The sequence below is a fragment of the Medicago sativa genome, chromosome 1 (assembly GCF_051527215.1).
Source record: "Medicago sativa cultivar Bolivia chromosome 1, Bolivia_mono, whole genome shotgun sequence".
NCBI lineage: Eukaryota > Viridiplantae > Streptophyta > Magnoliopsida > Fabales > Fabaceae > Medicago > Medicago sativa.
In genome coordinates, this window is record NC_140749.1 from 6066243 (window position 1) to 6089523 (window position 23281).

The 23281-nt window shown below is 33.3% G+C and overlaps 2 protein-coding genes and 1 pseudogene across 9 annotated transcripts; 1 reads left to right on the plus strand and 2 right to left on the minus strand.

Annotated features, from left to right (window-relative positions):
• Positions 1-5863: 5863 nt before the first annotated feature.
• On the minus strand, positions 5864-17014 carry LOC146952067 (uncharacterized). Of its 7 annotated transcripts, none has more exons than XM_085757909.1 (4): positions 15424-17014; positions 9412-13294; positions 6997-7068; positions 5864-6649 (listed from the first exon to the last, which is right to left on the minus strand). In XM_085757909.1, the coding sequence occupies exon 1, from the start codon at positions 16816-16818 to the stop codon at positions 15865-15867; it is 954 nt and encodes a 317-aa protein (XP_085614035.1). In that variant the 5' UTR covers positions 16819-17014; the 3' UTR covers positions 5864-6649; positions 6997-7068; positions 9412-13294; positions 15424-15864. The 7 variants fall into 7 exon arrangements, with proteins under 7 accessions (XP_085614035.1, XP_085614029.1, XP_085614018.1 ...); XM_085757903.1 differs by having other exon boundaries at positions 6997-7072; XM_085757892.1 differs by having other exon boundaries at positions 6997-7072; positions 9398-13294.
• LOC146952068 (uncharacterized) lies at positions 6819-11200 on the minus strand (annotated as a pseudogene). Its single transcript, XR_015030015.1, has 3 exons — positions 11129-11200; positions 9398-10515; positions 6819-7072 (listed from the first exon to the last, which is right to left on the minus strand). The product of XR_015030015.1 is annotated as an uncharacterized LOC146952068 (transcript).
• Positions 17015-17841: 827 nt separating the features above from the next.
• Positions 17842-22562, plus strand: LOC146952069 (uncharacterized). Its single transcript, XM_085757924.1, has 2 exons — positions 17842-21431; positions 21807-22562. Exons 1-2 carry the CDS (start codon positions 20594-20596, stop codon positions 22307-22309), a joined length of 1341 nt encoding a protein of 446 aa, XP_085614050.1. The 5' UTR covers positions 17842-20593; the 3' UTR covers positions 22310-22562.
• Positions 22563-23281: the final 719 nt, after the last annotated feature.

The following is a 23281-nucleotide window of genomic DNA, read 5'->3' on the forward strand; positions in this document are numbered from 1 at the left end:
GTTTATTGTATTATCCTTGAAATATTGGTTATTGGTTATTGAAAAGATGAAAGAGAGAGCAAATTGAATGAACTTTGCATTTAATTTTCCTTTGGAAAAGATAAATGTTTGAAACAATATAATTAAATATGATAAAAGTTGGTCTTTTTTGCTTATAATTTGGGACAAAGAAAATGAGTTTCTTTTGCTTATAATTTAGGACGGAGGGAGTATATTGTAAGATTGGATCCACACCATTTAAGTACTCTTGGTTTATCAATCGGGGCAAGCCCTAAGAAAACATATACATGACATTATGTGATTGAAGCAGTTAGATCAAGATTATCAAAGTGGAAGAATAAACAGTTCCATCTACTTTTTATCCTTTTTCAAGGCTACGAAACTAAAAATAAAACAAAATGACTAATCCGATGGAAACAACGTTAAACTTGAAGGACCTTAAAATGCATTTCGCCTCAAAATTTATACTTCTTAAACTCTATTATAAATGATAGTTGTGAACATCCAAAACTTGTCTTAATAGCTCTAATATCATCTTATCTCAACTCTTCAACAATGATTATATCCTCTTAAAAAATTATGCATTGACACACCCAACACTTGAATATGTTCAAGAAACACGTCCAAAAAAAGAAAAGAAAAATAGGGCCTCAATGTAGTCTAGCAGAAAATTGAAAATTGCTCTTCTCACATAAAAAAAATTGCTCCCTCACACACACAAAAAAGACCAAAATAGCTCCGATGGCAGTTAACCACTGCTCGCTACCAAAACACCTTTTGGGGTGTGAGTGAGCAATTTTTTATGTGAGACGAGCAGTTTTCCATAAAACTCTTATGTGGATGTCCCACATTTTTCTTTGTCAAGTAGTCTAGTGGTTGAGACTCACATTTTAAATGTAGAGAAGTAGGGAGTTCGGAGTTCGAACTCCAACCCCTATATAATATTGTCGTTGCAGCTACCAACTAAGTTAGACTCTACTTCACATTTTGTTATCACACCGGTTGTGATCCTATCTCACATGTATTTGATGATGGTTTGCATGTGGCGATAACAATCCTTTCTCCTCAAGAAACCATTTATAATGCCTCCGTATATGTCTTATTTGTTGTGTATTTTGAGGGGTTCTATATTGTACAAAAGAACTTCTATATTTTCAAGGTAAGGTAACTAATAAAGTCGACAAGAATATCAAAACAAAGTATCGAGTTTAGTGTTAAAGACACCGGCGAAACTAACAATATTTGTATTCCACCTAAAATCAAACTTAGATAGCTAAATATATATTATTAAGGGTAGGTTAATATAAATATACCTACTCATTCAATTTTTTTTTTCCTTTGGGGTAGCAATAGCTACCCTTTGTTATGAAAGCAATCGCCCCTGATTAGAGAAGTATAAATTTTCAGGAGTTAATATGGTTAAGGGACATTTAACTTCATAGTAAAAACATATGCTTGTCATATCATCAACAATCAACCTTAAATGCATATGTTGGGAAAATGTCAAACATTTTGATAATAGGGTGGGGTGGAGGCCGGTGGGGTGTCGTAGATTTAAAAAGAGGAATCAAAATTGTAAATGAGGCAAAAATTGAAGGATTAAAACTGCATTTGAATCAAAAATAGAAGACGATCAACTTTTAAGTAAACTCAAATCCACTCAAATCAACAAAATAACCTACGTTACGTTACGACAAATAACAAACTACATTTAGGTCAAACAAATGATTGAACTTATGAGGTTAATGAATTCTACCAAATGACGAATCGTTTGAGAGAATCCTAGTTCAAGTATTGGATGGAACAATTCTTAAATATAATATATTTATCTCTCATTTAAACTCCGGATACTAAGTCCCCTTCCTCAAGGAACTAGAGGGGTCAACATGCAAAAAACAACATTTAGGCCTTGAATATTACCAATTCAAGTTTAACTCGATTCCGACTATTCTTATTCATATTTAAAAGCAACCTATATGATTTTTTTTTTTTTACAGATATAATATTGTTTGTATTTACAATATTATACAAGATATATTTTGTAGGGAAAATTCATATTCTAAGCTTTTATTGTCGCTCTTCGTATAGGTCTAAATTGTAATTCAAACTTCAAAGAATATCTTAATTAAGATATCCTTAAAGTAAGAAACAAATTCTTACATATTCTAAACATAATATAAATTATATCATAATAATATCTTATTTTAAATCTAAAATCTTCTAAATATATTTAGACACATTATTTTTAACAACTTCCGTACATTAAATTAATAAAAAGTGGTACTATATATTACTTTAGTACGTCAAATTGACGATCATTGGTAATTATTATGGAGTTGTAAGATTCTTGGATTGGAAGGTACCCTTGGGCCATCGAAGATAATGCTGTGATAGGAGGGTTTCTTTTTTGTTAGGCAGTTTGCATTAAACTCTTTTGTTAGGCAGTTTGCATTAGAAACAGTATTTTATAGGATGCTTTTTTTATAAGTGAAGTGATTATGTCAATTTTACCTTTTTCAAAAAAAAAAAAAAAAGGTAAGATGAACTAGCTAGAGCTTTCATACTTGAGCTTGGTCATTGATATAATGAAATAAAAAAAATTCCTGTTTAAAAAAGGTTTCTAAATTAGAAAAGAAAAATATTTATATTAATAAGAGTTCTGAAGCCACTCCCTGATAAATAGATTCACCGTTATCATATTTGCTTCAAATGTCCACACAAATAACTTCGTCATCTTATAAAATTAATTAAAATTTTTTGAATAAAAGATGCTTAGCATTTCAATATTAATAAGAGTAGCAATACAATGTGGTTACATCTAAATGAATAATAAAATTGTTGCTATTGAGATCCTAAATAACCAAAGAACTACGTCAATTTGCTCCAACACAAACTAACATAACAGATACAAGTTGCAAACAACATGATATGATCACTCAAACATGTAATGTAACAGAAGTACTACACTTAAAATGTTGATATCAAACTGAAATCTATCTTTCAATTAATCATGGCTGTCATCTAATACATATAATATATAGTTTATATACAAGAGGGAAAAAAAAATGAAAATTACAGGTTTTTTAAGTTAATGTATTCATGCAATTAAAGTATTCGAATTATCACTTTGGTTTACATGTTATTCAATGCAAGTGGTTGAAGATTGAGATGTCCATTTTCTAAAATACAGATATAGTTAATTATAATACTCCAATTTTGCCCGACCAGTTTTAAAATTCTAAAATAAATGTAATATGTGTTAATTTTATGAGGTTTGCTGTCATTTTTTAAGCTTCTCATAAAATCTAAAAATCCTTCATTTTAATTATTAATCTTTATTTTAAAAAAAAAATGAACAAAAAGATAAAAAAAAAAAAAATGGAATGGTAGTCATGTTCACCAAAAGACAAAATATACGAAGGTAGAACAACAAGCAGTTGGAGTGGAGCATCTGTGACACTATCTCCAACAGTGATGCCAAATCCTCTTTAGCATTTGCTTTTTCCTTTTTTCCATTTTGAGCTTTCATAGTCTCTGTCTTTACTCCAACTTTGGTCTCTTTCCCCCCACAATAACAACTTTGGTCTGCAAATAACCAACTTTGAATATTTAGTAGTTGCTCTTCACCTTAACCTAGTTTTTTTTTTTGGTTACAACCTTAACCTAGTTTTGACTATAAATAAGAACGCCAAATCAAGAAAGAGTAGAAAAAATAAACAGAGGGGAGAACTCCTATTCTCATATGTTAAAACAAGATTCTCATAAAAATCCATTATCTTCCTTAAACAAATTCCACAACTTTTAACCACCACATCCTTACTCACATTCACCATTCACAACAACTTTATTTTCTTTGTTGTGATGTGTGTGTTTTAAGAAACTTCTAGTTTAGGTGTTTTTTAAAAAAAAAATTAGTTATAATATTAAAAAATAAATCAAAAGCTTTGGAATTTGAGTGTTGCTTTTTTGTTTTTGGTCGAAAAATATGAGCGTTTCTAGGCAGCCGAATGAATATTTTGATGAAGGAAAATGTTGGTTTGATGCACCAAAGGTAAATGATGTGTTATGTTGATAAAAGTAAATGATGTGATATGTTGATAACGTAAGACGGAGAGAGAAATAGAAAGAAAATGATGTGTTAAATAATTGTATGAATATTTGATATGTTTAGTTATCATTGACGTTTCTCTCTCAAAATAAAAAATATATATATCATTGACGTTTGATGAATTAGTTTGTATGTCGTTAATATTTCCTTTCATTGCCATCATTATGTATACAAAAGATTTATTTTCTAATTCTAGTCATGTAAAGTCGAAGGTTTGCTCACTTTGCAGTCAATTTTTTAATCGATAATTTCTCATATAAGTTTACACTAATTGGAAATTTGCAAATTCCGTTCTAGGTTTAGTCAATCAATGTTGTGATGGAAGGGAAATTTTCCAAGTATTTCCTGCTGCAAATGATAGTGGGTGTGTATTACACACAAATACTCATTGTGCTGTTTCTCATAATAATTCAAAAGTATTTACTCATTAAATTTAATCTGTGAACACTTCGAAATTAACATGATACATAATATATTGTATAATGAGTATTAGTGTTTAATCCACAATCATGACTATTTGCATGCGGAACACTTGACGAAATTTTATCTTTCATCACAATATTGATTAACACCTAAAATCATGATATGTGATTGTAGATTGATAATCAAAGTATTTTATGAGAAATTATATATATATATATATATATATATATATATATATATATATATATATATATATATATATATATATATATATATATATATATAGCATGAATAAAAATAGTTCAAAAAAGTAACTTTGTAAAAACTAGCAGGATAATGAGTTGTAAAGGGATCTTCAAAAGTAAGGTACACATCAACCTCTTACCCATTTTCACCTTTGTAAATTTGTGTCGCAAGGTCATTCATCTTTGTCTTTAGAACCCTTCGAATTTATTCTTCCAACCCATGCAATTACAAAACATGTATTACAACATCATCTAAATATTCCCTCAAAAAAAAAACATCATCTAAATATCTCTCATAGAGAAAATATTACAATTTCGCTCACATAGATAAATGCCCAAAAGGCTTGCTAACTTACATTATGAGCAAGCCATTTTATATTTCATAGACTCTCCTGATTTTCTTGATTTGAGCTACACATCCATTTACATCTTTTCCTCTCAGTGTAGATTCTTCAGAATCCTAAGATTCATCAAAGATCATCAACTTCATTCGGTCAAATGATATTTCTTTTATAACACTTGAGAATTTATTCGTTGAGAAGTGGTTGTTGGAGTAAATTAGGGAGTGTTGGCACACACACAACCCGCCATTTGAATAATGTACTTTGATGAATTATTCTTGCAGTTTTTGAACATAGACGATTGAGAGAAATCACTGTTTTTGTATATAAGTGTCAAACAAAAGAGAAACTTGTGTCAGTCTTTGAGGAAGGTGCCTTGTTGGCTGCACTTCAAGAGGTTCAGACAATGATGAACTACTAGAGAATGAACTCTCAAGAGTCAATGGAGATTCAATCTGTTCTTACTTGGAGAGACTTGTGAAGCTTGAGTTGTTGACTTCCTTTGACTAGAAGTTGAGTGTCTTCTTGTCATCAAAAGATTTGAACTTTCACTCTATCACTAAACTCAAAGCTACTTCCATTGAGTTATAGTGTTGACTTATCGATTCTTATTTGTTGATTGGAGGTGCTGATTGACTTTTATTCTTTTCGTTGATCTTTGCTTACTCATCTTTTTTATAAATACAAAGTAAAATATATTAAATTTGGAGTAATGTAAATAGTATTAATTAAATGGTAAAATTAGATGTTTTTTTTGAACAAGAAATGGTAAAATTAGATGTTGTTTTGAAAATAGAAAACAGATCAGTCATTTTTAGGATAAATCCTTTTTTCCAATGGGTTAGTTATTTTGAACCGAAGGGACCACTATGTGCATCATCTTACTTATTTCATCATAAGGTGTTTAGCTTCTTATTAAGAGTTTGTTCGTTATAAGATTAACAAAGTTTAAATTCATTTGGAGACGATCATTAGTGTTACTTTAATAATAATAACAATAATAATAATTTTCTCCTTTCCTATTTTTTTTTAATTTATAAAAAGCATTGTGCATTACTCTAAGTCAATTTCTTCTAATTTGCATATATGGTAATAGTAAAGACATCGGATAAGGTTAAATTGATAAAGTTGTGAAAGCTAATCAAATATAACACCCATGATGAAACGAGGGGGTACAAATTATTGTAATCATTACAATTATTATATATGCATAATACACTTGAATGTTTAGGATCAAGGAGAATAATGCATCTCAAGCAAGGGAAAATGCCATTTCAAGTTAGAAATAGCCTCTGAATGGATCATTCAAATGTAATATAGTTGATGCGTTTTCATTCCAACACAATAAAGTTGGGGGTGAGTGTGTGCAATAGGAATGATCAAGGAAGCTACATTCTAGCAAAGATTGAATGGTTCTCGCCTATCCTTTATGTCGATGTTAGAAAGGCCTTGTGATCTCTTTGAGCTTTACCGGTGAGCTTTTCTAACATGGAACATTTTCAGTCGGCAATCCATTATGTTCATCGGTGTTGCTACACCTCAAAATTACCAAATTATCCGGTTAACATCATGTCGCATTGGACGTTCAGTTCAATGTACATATATACTCTTGAATAAAATAATTTTGCACTAGCAACATATATATTTTAAATTTAACCTATGAAATAATAATCTTCAATAAGCTAAAAAACACATGTACTGTCATAAGCGAACCAAATGAATCAAAATTCATTAAACAAACTAACATGATTTCACAAGCTCAATGGCGCTATAAACAGGGCGCGAGTTCCATTGTCTAGATCTACTTAGCTTTGACTCAGTCTAATGTCTTCAAGACCTACATACTATATTAAGTAGACTCGAGCAAGAATCGGCTTACCCTCGTTCAGCTGTAATAGCACTTGCATAATCTTCCATCGACTAGGATGAAAACCACATGCCCTCTAATCGCCTATCTGCCAATTTCAGAAAATAGGATAATTAATTTTATGCTTAGACAAGAGTTTTAAACAAAGAGACAAGGAGATAACAATACAATTCATATCGTGGTGCAGGGGTAAAATGTCGCGCCGACATGCGACTTCAATTTCTCAACACACATTACATTCTTGCAAAGCAACCTTCTAATTTTTTTTTTTTCAAAACATTTATAAAGCAGTTAATCATAAAGGAAAAGTTAAGCCCGGCCGGTTTAGAAAAACTGTCCAGTCCACTATAACCAGTCACCTCCCAGTTCTGAGTTTTAAAACGGTCCAGTCCAGTTTTAAAACTCTGACTCAATAAGAGTTCAAGAACAAGCAAAAAAAAAAAATACAACTCAAAGAACCGGTCGGTTGCCCACACCATATCCATGGAAAACTCAAGTCAACAACGCCTACACACACGAGGTTGCAACCACAGGTGAAATTCATAATTAAAACACCTTCCATCTTCAACTTAATCCAACTTGACAATAGAAACTTTAAATTCTCAAGAACTAGAGATTCACGTCCCACTCATGATAACAAAAAATCAGTGTTTCCTACACTACACCGTGTTCTAAATGACCCCGTAACATCCCCATATCTCAATGTCATTTTATATGGGTTACTTTTGAGAGTTGTGATTTGGTATATTTTCTGATTTTGTGTTTCCTACAAAACTTACATTTCATGTACTATATTATACTCTAATTGTAAATGAAAGTTGTGGGCTTCTAAAACTTATCTTATTAGCTCTTACTTTATCTTCTCTTAACTTTTCAACAACGATTATATCATTTTCACAGATTATGCCTCAATGAACACATCCAATACCAAGATAAAAAGATAAGGCCTCGATGTACATGTATGTAATCATGTAGATAAATCATATGTGGTTCACCTTTAATTTTCACACTAGTTGTAATGTGCTCATGTGTTTGATTGGTCACATGCAATAAATAAGAATAGTTTCTTCTTCTCCACAACCTTCCAGTATACCACCAAATATGCCTTATCATATATTTTCAAGGGTCTATATTGTAGTCAGAGGACTTCCTATCTTCAGGGGGTAACTATTTTTTTTTTTGAAACGGTAATTAGTTGTTAAATTGATATTAATACAAGTCTACAAGGATATTAAGACAAGTTTGGTCCATGGTTTGAACCCAGATCCTCTACCCCGTAGGTGGTAGGTTAACTAATAAAATCCACTAGGACATTGGATTGAGCGTTTAAGTACAGGCTTAAATGTAATTTTCAGGAGTTAATGTAGTTGAGTTCAATATTTAACTTCAAATAAAGAAAAAAAAATATAGGCTTAAATGTTATTTTGGTCCCTTTATTTTGTCTCATTCACTATTTTAGTACCCTATTTCTAAAGCTACAATTTAGCCCCCCCCCAATTTTTAAAATGATTCAGACTTCCCCCCCATATACATTTTGAGGTTGAATTTTGATGATGTGACAAATGAGATGCTTATGTGGCCACTCAGTTGATGACACGACACTATCTAAGTGGATTCTTACTTGATAACTAATTTTTATTTCATTAATATATACATTATATCACAAATACAGTCAAATTTGATGTAAAATATTGTCTATGTGGATCCTCTCTTAATAACTCGTTTTCATGTCATTAATTTAGTTGACACATAAGCATCTCACTAGCCAAATCATAAAAAATCAACCCGAAAAGCATATATGAAGAAAATGTTCGACAAATCATTAAAAATCAACCCGAAATGCATATATAGAAAAATGTTGAACATTTTCAAAACTGGCAGGATCAAATTCGTGGATTTAAAAATGGAGGAACCAAAATTGTAAATGAGGCAAAAATAGAGGGATTAAAATTGTATTTAAGCTTAAAATATAAGACGACCGATTTCCAAGTAAACTCCAATCCACTCAAATCAACAAAACAACATCATTCATACATTCACTTTTATCATATTTGCTTCCAAAGTCAAGACAAATAACTTCATCAGCTTATAAACCTAACAATATTATTACTATTGAGATCCTTCATAACTAAAGAATCATATCAACTTATTACTATTGAGATCCTTCATAACTAAAGAATCATATCAACTATAGAACCATAAACTATGAATTTGCTCCCCACAAAAACTACGAACATAGCAGATTCAAGCTGCCAACAACAAAATTGACATATAACAAAACTACACTTCAAATGTCCATCTCAAACTACAATCTATTTATCAATTAATCATGGCTGCAATCTAATTCATATAATTTTATATTCATAATATACAAGAAGAAAAACAAAACGAAAAGGTTCAGAGCAAAACATACCATGCAAAACATACCATCATAAGCCGGAAACTTCAGCAGTACAGAATGGTAAAGAAAAAACTGCAGCTAGAATACTTCATTCCTCAGATAACCACAATGAAACCCTTGAAGTTACCGCTACACAACATTATAATCAATAACAGTATAACAATATCCTCAATTCAACATAACTCAACTAAACCTCAATTTCGATAATCCATTCTTGCACCCCCCCAATTCAGTCTAGCTTCGTTTAAAACAGTATTTCCAATTGTGTATCGCGGAAAAAAACAGTTTGTTCAAATTCTACTATGCTACAGTACTCTAGCGCCGCAAAAGTCGCTATTTGACAATAATTTACACCATATAGCGCATCCCATAACAATAGTGATTTCTTCGAATTCAGCTACGCGTTAGTTTTAGCACTGCTATAGCCGCTATTTGACAATACTGAAAAATAGAGTAAAATCAATAAACATAAAACCCATCTTCATCTTGTTCTCCATCTATTATATACCCATCATCATCATAATCATCATATTCTTCTTCCAATTCATCATCCAAATCCTCTTCCACTGTTCCTCCCATCAAATATTCAACATTTCCATTCACAACAAGAATCCAAAGAAGCCACAAATCAGCATTCCTCCCCAAATCCCTACCCCAATAATCCCCAACAACAACAATTTCTACTTTCACCTCCCTAACTTTCTACAACATTTTCTCAAACACGGAATCATCCGAAACCAAAACCAATGAATCAACCCCACCACTCCTCATCTCCCACTTCAACGACGAATCAGCAGCCTTCACCTTACCATGAACCGTCACAATCTTCACAAAAACACCACCTCGCCGCAACCCCGAAGCCATTCCAAATCCAGCCTTAAGTGGAGCATTATTGCAGCTTCATTATACCTATGATTCCTTCGAATGAAATTAACCTTAGAACGTTTCAATTTAATAGATTTCAATCGATTCAGCGTCTGATACTCATGAACTCGCTTGAAGTGAATGTTGACATCGGTAAGTGATTTGCATTCGTAACCACAGACACGGCAGAGAAAGGAATTAGGGTTAGGGTTCCATAAAGGCTGTTGATGTTGTTGGCAGTTCCAACGACAAGAAAAAGGGTAAACCTAATGAGATGGAAATTATTCTGAACATCACATCTGAAAAGACGAGGAACAACAAGCTTTTGAACAGAGGAATTTCACTGAATAGGTATCCCGATTCACGTGCTTTAGAGGCATTAGGTATAAAAGACAATGTTATGGCACTACTTGGTAACATAGGCTGGAATGATTATGTAGGAGAAACACACTACACCTTCGAAACCTTTACACTTGAATTTATGATTACCATCTGTTTTGTTCAGGATAGAGAGAAAGTCACGTAGCCAAAACACATTGTTTCATTTAGTTTGGGTAACGTAGAGTACAACATATCACTTACTGAATTTTGTGACAAAATGGGTTTTGCAAGCGCGGGGCTCATTCGTCTCTCGTAACCCGGATATTAGGCCTCAAAATTATGACCAACAGGAGTTTTGGTTACAAATAAGTGGGCGGGACCATTATGAATCTAAATCTGTCAAGGCTAGTATGATACATAACCCTGTTTTCCGCTACATACATAGAGCTATGTCATGCACCATTTTCGGTAGGGCGGAAATGGGAACGGTGAGGAGTGATGAGCTATTCATTTTTTGGGCTATGGTTAACAAATGTGCTGTAAACGCTGGCTACTTACTTTTAAGTCATTTGGCATCTGTGGCGGCTCAACCCAAAGGCAAGATAGTGGTGGGGGATTGATTAGTTTCATTGCTTGGAAGATGGGAGCGAAAGTTGCAGCCGAAGAAAATCACATTGAGAGGAACTATGCCATTGATCTTGATTTTTGTAAACAGATTCATATGGTTTGGGATATAGATGGGAAGAGAACGAATTTTCAATTGTTGATATTCAACGAAGATTTAATTTTGTTGCCAAATCCATTGAGAACTGACACAACAAATCTAGCAAATTGGCTTTATCTTGATTTAGATCCACAGGTATCTCAAGAGCAGTCTGCGCAAGATGAAGATATGGGTGATAATCAGGAGGAACAACAACCTATAGGAGGAATGCAAGATGACGATGATTGACGTGGAAGGTTGGAGGCTATGGTTGACAAGATGAATGAGGAGATTTTACTCCAAAGTCAAATGCTTGTAGCAACGATGCAGCACCTCAACACCGAGTATCCTCTACTCGGTCCAGAATAATCATGTTACACATATTTTACTTTAATGCTTTGTTTTGGTTTCATTTTGAAAATGCTCTTTTAAAAGCATTTGAAACCTTGTTAAGATATGTTATGAACGATCCATGTTTAATTATGTTGTAATTTATTTTGCTCTGAACTTGTTTGCCTAGAATATGTTATGCACTTTTGTTATGAACTTTTTCCTGAAATCTCGCACCATACGATACCTGCTAAGTTGTGCGATACAAGTTCTTCAACTTAATAGGTATCGTATGGACAAAAGTGCATAACATATTCTAGGTAAACAAGTTCAAAGCAAAATAAATTACAACATAATTAAACTTAGATCCATTGTTCATAGCATATCCTAACAAGGTCTTGTTTCAAATGCTCTTAAAAGAGCATTTTCAAAATGAAACCAAAACAAAACATTAAAGTAAAATAGGTGTAACATGATTATTCTGGACCGGGTAGAGGATATTCGATGTTGAGGTGCTACATCGTTGCTACAAGCATTTGTCTTTGGAGTAAAAGCTCCTCATTAATCTTGTCAACCTTAGCCTCCAACGTTCCACGCCAATCATCGTCATCTTGCATTCCTCCTATAGGTTGTTGTTCCTCTTGATTATCACCCATATCTTCATCTTGCATAGGCTGCTCTTGAGGTACATGTGGATCTAAATCAAGATAAAGCCAATTTGCTAGTTTTGTTGTGTCAGTTCCCAAGGGATTTGGCAACAAAATTGAATCTTCGTTGAATATCAACAATTGAAAATTCGGTCTCTTCCCATCTATATCCCTAACCATATGAATCTGTTTACAAAAATCAAGATCAATGACATAGTTCCTCTCAATGTGATTTTCTTCAGTTGCAACTTCCGCTCCCATCTTCCAAGCAATGAAACTAATCAATCCCCCCACCACTATCTTGCCTTTGGGTTGAGCCGCCCCAGATGCCAAATGGCTTAAAAGGTAGTAGCCAGCGTTTACAGCACATTTGTTAACCATAGCCCACAAAATGAATAGCTTATCACTCCTCACTGTTCCCGTTTCCGCCCTACCGAAAATGGTGCAGGACATAGCTCTATGTATGTAGCGGAAAACAGGGTTATGTATCATACTAGCTTTGGCAGATTTAGAATTATAATGGTCCCGCCCACTTATTTGTAACTAAAACTCCTGTTGATCATAATTTTGAGGCCTAGTATACGGGTTACGAGAGACATGAATGAGCCCCGCGCTTGCGAAACCCATTTTGTCACAGAATTCAGTAAGTAACATGTTATACTCTACGTTACCCAAACTAAATGAAACGGTGTGTTTCGGGTCGGTGACATTTTCTCTATCATGAACAAAACAGATGCTACTCATAAATTCAAGTGTAAAGGTTTCGAAGGTGTAGTGTGTTTCTCCTACAAAATCATTCCAGCCTATGTTACCAAGTAGTGTCATAATATTGTCTTTTATACCTAATGCCTCTAAAGCACGTGAACCGGGATACCTATACAGTGAAATTCCACTGTTCAAAAGCTTGTTGTACCTCTTCTTTTCAGATGTGAAGTTCAGAATAATTCTCATCTCATTAGGTTTACCCTTTTTCTTCTTGCCGTTGGAACTGCCAACAACATCAACAGCCTTTCCCTTAGAAGCAATTTGTCAAAATTTGTGTTCCTGTCGCAAAAAAAAAAAAAAAAAAAAAAACCAGTTATAAATCAATCTTAAATGCCACTCACATGTAGGGAACGCAATGGGACCCAATGGGTAGGTTACTATAGTACCCTTTCCCATACCCGTGTTTGTAAAAATGCCCATACCCGAGCCGTACCCTCGTGGGTGACAACATTAGTGCCCTTCCCCATACCCTATGGGCACCTAAGTACCCATACCCGTACCCATTACCCGCACTTTAATTATAAAAAGACAATAAAAAACCATTACAATTGAAATAAAACAATGATCCAATTTTTTTTTAAAGCAACTCGTAAAATAGTAGAAATCGTAGTATTTATCCAAATAAAAAAAATCCAAAATATTCCTCTAAAATTAAAATAAAAACATTCAAAATACATATAAAAAAGTACATGCTAAAATAAACATCAAATTTTGATTTAAATCATAAATTTGTAGCTCGTGAGCTTATGAATATAAGGATGAAACGATTACCGTATTAGTTTTTAGATTTAGCTTTATGCTTAAATAGCTAAATGAATTAAATAATTGTACACCAAAATTAAATACAATATTTATTATATTATATAAATATGTATATGCAGGTTGCGGGGCCGGGTAGTATAGTGCCCTTACCCACAACCATACCCATCTAAATTTGCGGGTAATTACCCGGACCCAAGCCCATACCCATAAAAGCGGGGTTTCACCCTACCCATTGTGGGTATTTTTTGAGGGTGCCCATCGGACCTGGTCCAATTGCCATCCCTAACATGAAAGTTGACACAAACACACACCCTTCTACTTTTTTGGCGTTATCTCTCAGCAACTTACTATTATCCTAATTGAAAAATCACACACTACTAATAAAGACCAAATATGCCTTATCATATATTTTCAAGGGTCTATATTGTAGTCAAAAGATTTCCTATTTTTAGGGGGTAACTTTTTTTTTTTTTGAAACGGTAATTAGTTGTTAAATTGATATTAATACAAGTCTACAAGGATATTAAGACAAGTTTGGTCCATGGTTTGAACCCAGATCCTCTACCCCCTAGGTGGTGGATTGAGGGTTTAAGAAGTATAAGCTTAAATGTAATTTTCAGGAGTTAATATAGTTGAGTTCAATATTTAACTTCAAAGAAAGATAAAAAATATAGGCTTAAATAAAATTTTGGTCCCTCCATTTTTTCTCATTCACTATTTTAGTCCCCTATTTCTAAAGCTACAATTTAGCCCCCCCCCCCCCCCCCCCCCCCCCAAATTTTTAAAATGATTCAGACTTCCCCCCCATATACATTTTGAGGTTGAATTTTGATGATGTGACAAATGAGATGCTTATGTGGCCACTCAGTTGATGACACGACACTATCTAAGTGGATTCTTACTTGATAACTAATTTTTATTTCATTAATATATACATTATATCACAAATACAGTCAAATTTGATGTAAAATATTGTCTATGTGGATCCTCTCTTAATAACTCGTTTTCATGTCATCAATTTAATTGACACATAAGCATCTCACTTGCCAAATCATAAAAAATCAACCCGAAAAGCATATATCTAAGAAAATGTTTGACAAATCATCAAAAATCAACCCGAAATGCATATATAGAAAAATGTTGAACATTTTCAAAACTGGCAGGATCAAATTCGTGGATTTAAAAATGGAGGAACCAGAATTGTAAATGAGGCAAAAATAGAGACTAAAATTGCATTTAAGCTTAAAATATAAGACGACCAATTTCCAAGTAAACTCCAATCCACTCATATCAACAAAACAACATCACTCATACATTCACTTTTATCATATTTGCTTCCAAAGTCAAGACAAATAACTTCATCAGCTTATAAACCTAACAATATTATTACTATTGAGATTCTTCATAACTAAAGAGCCATATCAACTATCAATTTGCTCCCCACAAAAACTACTAAGATAGCAGATACAAGCTGCCAACAACAAAATATATCAAATTGAACAAACATGTAACAAAACTACACTTCAAATGTCCATCTCAAACTCCAATCTATTTATCAATTAATCATGGCTGCCATCGAATTCATATAATATTATATTCATATACAAGAAGAAAAACAAAATGAAAAGGTTAAGAGCATAACATACCATCATAAGCCTGAAACTTCAGCAGTACAGAATGGTAAAGAAAAAACTGCAGCTAGAATACTTTATTCCTTATATAAACACCGCAACGCAACCCTCGAAGTTACCACTACACAACATTATAATCAATAACAGTATAACACTATCCTCAATTCAACGTAACTCAACTAAACCTCAATTTAGGTAATCCATTCTTACACCCCCAATTCAGTCTAGCTTCATTTAAAACAGTATTTATTTCCATTTGTGTATCGCGGAAAATAACAGTTTGTTCAAATTCTACTATGCTACAATGCTCTAGCGCCACAAGAGTCACTATTTGACAATAATTTACACCATACAGCGCATCCCATAACAACAGTGATTTGTTCAAATTCAGCTACCCAATAATTGTAGCAATGCTATAGCAGCTATTTGACAATACTGAATTAAAATAGAATAAAATCAATAAACATAAAACCCCTCTTCATCTTGTTCTTCATCTATTATATACCCATCATCATCATAATCATCTATATTCTCATCTTCTTCCAATTCATCATCCAAATCCTCTTCCACTGTTCTTCCCATCAAATATTCAACATTTCCATTCTCAACAAGAACCCAAGGAAGCCACAAATCAGCATTCCTCCCCAAATCCCTACCCCAATAATCCCCAACAACAACAGTTTCTACTTTCACCTCCCTAACTTCCCTCAACATCTTCGAAAACACCGAATCATCCGAAACCAAAACCAATGAATCAACCCCACCATTCATCATCTCCCTCTTCAACGACGAATCAGCAGCCTTCACCTTACCACCAACCGTCACAACCTTCACAAAAACACCACCGCGCCGCAACTCCGAAGCCATTCCAAATCCAACCTTAAGTGGAGCATTATTGCTCTTAGCTTCATTATACCTATGATTCCTTCGAATGAAATTAACCTTAGAACGTTTCAATTTAATAGATTTCAATCGATTCAGCGTCTTTCGCTTCTGATACTCATGAACTCGCTTGAAGTGAATGTTGACATCGGTAAGTGATTTGCATTCGTAACCACAGACACGGCAGAGAAAGGAATTAGGGTTAGGGATAGGGTTCCATAGAGGGAGGTTGAAGAAGGAGTGTCGCTTTGTGTAAGCGGAGATTGAAACGACGTCGCCGAAGCGTTCGGCGAAGGTTTTGAGAGAGAGTGCGGCGTTGTATGGTGGTCCATGTGGTGGTTTGTTGTCGAGGTCCCATAGGATTATAACCTTTTTGTTATTGTTAGTGACTTGTTTGGTGTTTGGGTTTGTGGCTTTGATTGAGCATTGGAAACGAGCTTTTGAGGAGAAGTTGTTATTAGTGTTTAGGAAAAGAAGAGAAGAAGTTAGTGTTGTTGCGTTTGCGTTGTGGAGAAACAGAGAATGCATGTTTGGCTTTCTAGCATTGCTTCAGAAAGAATGCATTTTCTGACAGAAGATGTTTTGAGCTTAGAATTCTGCTCTTTACCAAAAGTTTTTGCTCATTCCCAACTGAACTTATCAAAATACCCCTACGCATGTTTCCCTACGCTAGTGTTAAATGCAGGGGTATTTTGGTCATTTCATTTATCATTTTGGACCTAATTTTTCAAGAGAGCAGTTATTTGCACCCCCGTTTATAGTTGTAGACCTACTTTTTACACTACATAATGTAAAAATTGATTGTTGTTATTCATACATAAAATATATGATGGGTTGTATATAGAAAATTTAAATTGATATCTATGAATAACAAAATGGGTATCTTTTTTTAAATATTTATTAATAGATTGATTATACACAAGTGATTGATGTGTAGGGTGTGTAAGTGTTGTGAACTCTAATGTATTTTTGGTAGGTGCGGTTTGGTATTTTGAGATGATTGGGTGTTTGTTGTGCTTTGATAAACCATGATTTAGGACATGTTCATTACTTCACATGCTTGTTTAGTTATGGTTGGATCACGTCTATAATAGTTGACATGTATTTGATCCACTTAAAAATTAAAGAATGGTGTAATTTTACGATAGTAAGGTGGTGGTATAAGTCAGATAATTAAAAGTATAATGCAAATATCATGTGAAAGGATCTGCAATTTACACCAGTGGTGTGTTCAACTACTTGAGTTTTTAGTTATAGTTGTTAGTGTTAACCTATAAATAGTTTGGTTTGGGTATGTTTTTGGTGATTTTATGTTGACTTTTGGAGTAACTCAATGCTTATGGGAGATTTATCTTATGTTGACTTTTTGTACTTATGTTCAATTTTTGGCACATTTTGTGCTCTATCCATTTGTTTTAAAAAATTGTTAGAAAACATCTTAAACAAATACTCCCTCCGGTCTCAAATATAAGAAAAGATTTTTTTTTAGGTTCATTAAATAATTAATGTATTTATTTTACAATGTAGACCAGATACATTAACTACTCAATAAACCTAAGAAAAGAATCTTTTCTTATATTTGAGACCGGAGGGAATATGTCAGTTTCAGAAAAACATCAAAAATATTGAACAAAAATGATTGAACATGGAAGCTCTACTAATTTTTTTTACTCAAGTTCTCATGAATACTCCAATTTATACTATCAATCATACATCACAATTGGTTCCACTTAGCAGAAAAAGTATAATCTTTTAACTTATCCTTGAATTAAAGAAAAGTGAGGAAGAAATTCTTATTGACCAAGCAATCAAGCAACATCACCATCTTACGAAATACTATAATAACACTACAAAGCTGTGGTTATGTAATGAATTAATAACAAATTAAGTCCACTTATCCTTATCTCCATCTATCTGAAAAAAAGCAATTCAATTATGTATCATCATCAAATTAACTGGTCTGACAATAATTAATTATTTGGTTGATCGACTTTATGCCTTATGTACGTTTTGAATTAAAAAACTAAGATGAACTAGACTATGAAGATTCTCTCAAAAAAACTAGACTATGAAGATTCTTCTATTAGAAGCTTAAGCATAAGAAAGATTGTTTAAGCTTATGAAGATTAGCAAATGTTGGTTTTGACCTCCTCCACTTGTTAACCTTGATTTATACTCCAAATCAAAAACAATAGTTTAGGAGTCCTAACTCAATTGATAAAATGCTGAAATCGTTAGATCAAACGTTATGATTAGAATTCGAACCTCAACAGCTCCACATGTGTGTGTGAGTTTATAATAACGTTACAATTTCGTCTATCCATTAAAAAGAAGTTATACTTTATGTTTTTTAGCTTCCCTTGCTTTAATATTGAACCTTTCAACCAAAATTACGCCTTTGAATATATATATTCCAAATGTTTTCATAGTTCATTAACCCATCCTTTTGTGTATTTTCTTTAATAATACACAGTTACTAATCACACTTCACATTTTTGCCGACTTGTAAAGTTCTTGACATTTTATTTTAGGTATTTTATATTTGTCTGATGTGAGGCAATTTGCTCATAATAATGGCTATATTTAGGTGTCTCTATGCACAATGAGTTTGGCATATGGAAAGAGTAATCAGCCATGATTCGTAGAATAAGACAAGATACGCATGTGGAAATGTTTCTTTTCTCTCCAACCTACTACTACTAGTATTAGTGATTAAAACATGGAACATTGAGTTATGAATTATGATGTTTGGTGCATGCATTAATTAAGTGCTATAGGAACTCTCAAAACTCTTTGCATATGTATCTATGATGGAATGTTGAGAGTCCATTGGAAAATTTAGGGTACACAATGTCAATAGTAATGGAGAAATTTTCTTCACCACTATACTATAACTTCGAATGTTCTAGATACTTATAATGTATGTGGTCTTAAAGTACACATGAAAGTATATGTGATATTTTAAAGAGTATTGTTATATCTCGCGACATAATTTGTCCCGAAGGCATCACAACAAGCATATAGCCTAACAAATTTGGTTAAAACCGGAAAACAAAGGTCGGTATTGATATGATTTAGAAGATATATTTAGTGTAAAATAGACATGGTGAAATATTTGTTATATTATCTCTCGCAATATCTAGCAATACTCTATTTAAAAATTGTGGGGTTTGAAATGTAGCCCCAATGCTGGTACTGCATTATTATTTTTTTAAATGCAACTAATATTGCTCCTTAGTCCTTACATGCATGATTTATCATAAACTCTGCCCTCACATTTTTTTGGTAAATCTTAGACAAAAATATTTCAGTCAGATAACTTTTATAGCTCGTCTCGGGATATCAGAACCAAATCAAAGGATATCAAAACTTTTATAGCTCCTCTCATATCATTAGTAAAAAAAATTTTTGAGAGATAAGATCCTCAATGTTATACATTATGGCAAAAAATATACTGACAAAAGAAAACTTTAATGAAATAATCTCATATATTCACTCTTCTTATATGCTTTAAAAGAAGGAAATTGCTTGATCCTGCGAGAGAATATAACGCGAAAAATTCCCGAACGTGTTGTTGGCAATTACTTTGAGACTGCACTGGTTTTCTGATTTGCATCCAAGGGCCCATGTTTTCCTCCAAAAGAAATCTAAGGATGGAAAACAATTCGGGATCCATTCGCTATGTTGCAGTTCGCTGCAAATAGCACTACTCTTAAAAGAAAATCAAAGAAATAGAAAAGAAATAAGTGTACTAAAAGAATGTAGTAGCAGGGTATGGCAGACCGGTAATCATGTAGTAGTAATAAATTTTGGCCATTAATTTTAGATTCGGCGGTTCAAATTACATCGTTAATTAAATAATTTTAAACGATCTTGGTCATTGATTTAGATTGGACGGGCAAAATTTTTAATTGCACGATCAAAATATAACCTGAAAATAAAATAAAATAAAAATAAATAAATAAATAAGACCATGAACATGCCCAAAAAGATGTCTTGTAACGGCAAACCAATTTATGGTTTTTTAATGAGTGTTTGTGGGTTCCCATAAACTAAATGAAAAGGAACTGACAAAGAATATGCACTCCAAGAAAAAAAAACTCAACCTTCAATTCATGTGTTACTTTTGGTTTTGGTAACAACTCGATTCTGCCACCTTTGATTAATCAAATCTTAGTCCACGCAAACAAATTCTCCATTTCTTTTCCTCCCTTATTATTTTCTCCATCTTCATTCTTTTTCTTCATTTATATGCATAAGAAATTGAAAGCAAAAATAGAAAGAGTAGAAAGAATCTGAATTGATGAGTCAATGGATACATGTACATGTTGCTATTATAGCAGCCTTAGTTGGATGTATTTCAACCCTTTTGTTTGTTTTCATGTGGTGGTTTTGTCATCACAAAAAAGATCAAAAGAGATTTGTTGAATCAAATAGTTTGAACAAAAGAGAAAGCCAAGAACGAAACAATCATTTTGATCAAAGAAGAAAGAGCAAAGGAAGAAAAGATTTGTTCAGCTGGAATGATCATCCATATCTAGCTTCTGATGCTATAGAAAATGGATGGTCAAGATTTGCTTTCACTAGCTACATGAGTAACATTTCATCAAAAAAATCAACTTCATCAACCTTTTTAGGATCATGTGGAGGTAGTGATGAATTTGGAAGAGAAAATGCGGCTGAAATAAGCTGGGAAGTGTGTCAAGGATCAAATGAATTCATGCAGAAGATAAGACTCAATCCTGGTTTAAAAGAGTGTTTTTTTCATCCAAACAACAGTTCTACAAGTGTTGCTTCTGTTATTAGGACTTCTCTGCCTCTTCCTGGTCCTTTTTTGGGGAACCATGCATTTCCACAAGAAGCTTATTTTGAAATCACTATATTGTATTCTTCTTGGAATGGAGATTATGAGTTGGTAGGAAGAAGAGAAGGGGAGAAGACAAAACTACTTATTGAAGATATTTCAAATGATGAAGGTGATTTGAAAAGTGTTGAAGAAATGAAAGTTGAAGGAAAAGGGATAAGTGAATCTGTGATGTTGTCATTAGGATTAACAGGTGGAGGAGGTGTTCCTTTAAGAGTTCCAGGAACTTACCCTAGAAGCATAGGGTTCAACTCCAATGGTTCTGTGTTTCTTGATGGTAATTATAAATTGCACCCCCTTGTCATGTACATTTTATTTACCATTTGAAAACATTACATTCTATGAAGCACCGACACTCCTCGGATTAAGCGTGTCCCGGTGTTGGACACGCGTCGGTGTTTGACACCGATACCGACACGACATCTATGATTACACTGAATTATGTCATTTTCTCAAATTATTATCCGTGTTGGTGTGTCAGTGTCCGTGCTTCATAGATTACATTTCTAAAGGTCAAAATATGTTGGTCAATAGGTAACACTAATAAAATGCTGCACAAATTCACAAGTAATATAGTTTTAATACTTTTACAAATCTTGTTACAATTTCTGTTTCTTTTTTCATGACATATAATTGTAACATTTGGTCACAGGAATGAAACTTGTATTTGAGTCTGAGAAAGCACAGTGGGTGGGAACTGATACAGTAATTGGTTGTGGATTTGATCCTAGGCAAAAGAAAGTTTTCTTCACATTAAACTCAGAATTGGTGCATGTGATCTACTGCCAATCAGAGGAATTCAGCACTCCACTATGTCCAACTTTGGCTGCAAATATAGACATTATGGTTTTGGTTAATTTTGGACAAATTGCATTCAAATATGCTCCTGCAAATGCACAAAGAACACCAAATCCATGCTTCATAGCACCACTTGTACATTCCCCTGGTGCTGCACTTGGATTTGATGACAGTAAGGAACTATTCTCCATGGGAAGGATTGATTCTCCGTGGCAGAATCGATCGGCAACAAAAGGAAATAACATCAATGGGAATAATAATCTAGCAATTGATTTTGATGAAGAGTCTGAAGCTGACTTATTTGAAATTGTGTTGGATGGTACAGAAAAATCACCATACTCAGTGTCCTTATCATAGGTTACAGCAAAAAGGTTGCATAGTCAAATGTAGTTATGTTGTTTCCATTAGCAGTTAAGTGTGTCTGTTTTGGTGTCTGACACATTTTTCAAATGTATGTTTCAGTGTCTTATCCAATATTCGTGTTTGTGTCAATATTTCATAGGTTCCGGCTTTCACATTTGAAAGCACTAAAATTATGTGTAGACACCAAAAATGTATACACTCAATTTTTTGCTGCTTGATAAAAAATGAGCATGGCTTTGCTGCACAATCGTCAACTATCATTGAAGTCAATGATCTCGACCATAGATAAAGATTGAAACGGCTAATATTTGAAGTTATGGATTAGTCGAGTCACAATTTGAGTCATCTGATTTTTATCCAATTGATTAAATTGTCTAATTAAGGGAATTATTGACTAATATTAACGAATCATTCATTCCCATATATGAATATTCAAAACACAGAAAGTGGTTCATGTAAACATTCTCTTTGTTGGTCCATGTAAAATAAATTGACAATGACATAGCAAAGTGGAATAAAGAATGAAAGAAAGAAAGAGGAAGTTACATCATTATTGCTACAAGACTAATGCATTAGTTACTGTCATCATTAAGCAACAGTGTATAATTGCATTAGTGTATGTCTAATGTTTTGGTCTATGTTTAGAATTTTAATATTTTAATTAGTCTACTTTTCCAACTTTATCCTTAGTGGGAGATAAAACTTAAACTAATTATTTCCAACAAAAAAAAACTTAAACTAATTAGGCTTAATTGCACTTTTGACCCCCTATCTTTCCAAAACTTGCGGTTACAGCCCCCTAACTAATTTAAATACAAAACAGCCCCCTAAGTATTGAATCTTTGGCAGTTTTGGCCCCCAACGCTGACGTGGCACCCTAAATGAGGTGCCACGTGTCATTTTTTTTTAATTTTTTTTGGCCTTGGGGGGCCAAAACTGCCAAAGATTCAATACTTAGGGGGCTGT

What these genes read in the sequence shown, in the direction of transcription:
- LOC146952067 (XM_085757909.1), bottom strand. Translation starts at nt 16,818, where the DNA reads ATGCATTCTCTGTTTCTCCACAACGCAAACGCAACAACACTAACTTCT.
- LOC146952069 (XM_085757924.1), top strand. Translation starts at nt 20,594, where the DNA reads ATGAGTCAATGGATACATGTACATGTTGCTATTATAGCAGCCTTAGTT. An exon ending in TGGTTCTGTGTTTCTTGATG is followed by an intron (nt 21,432 to 21,806) that starts GTAATTATAAAT and finishes ATTTGGTCACAG; the next exon opens with GAATGAAACTTGTATTTGAG.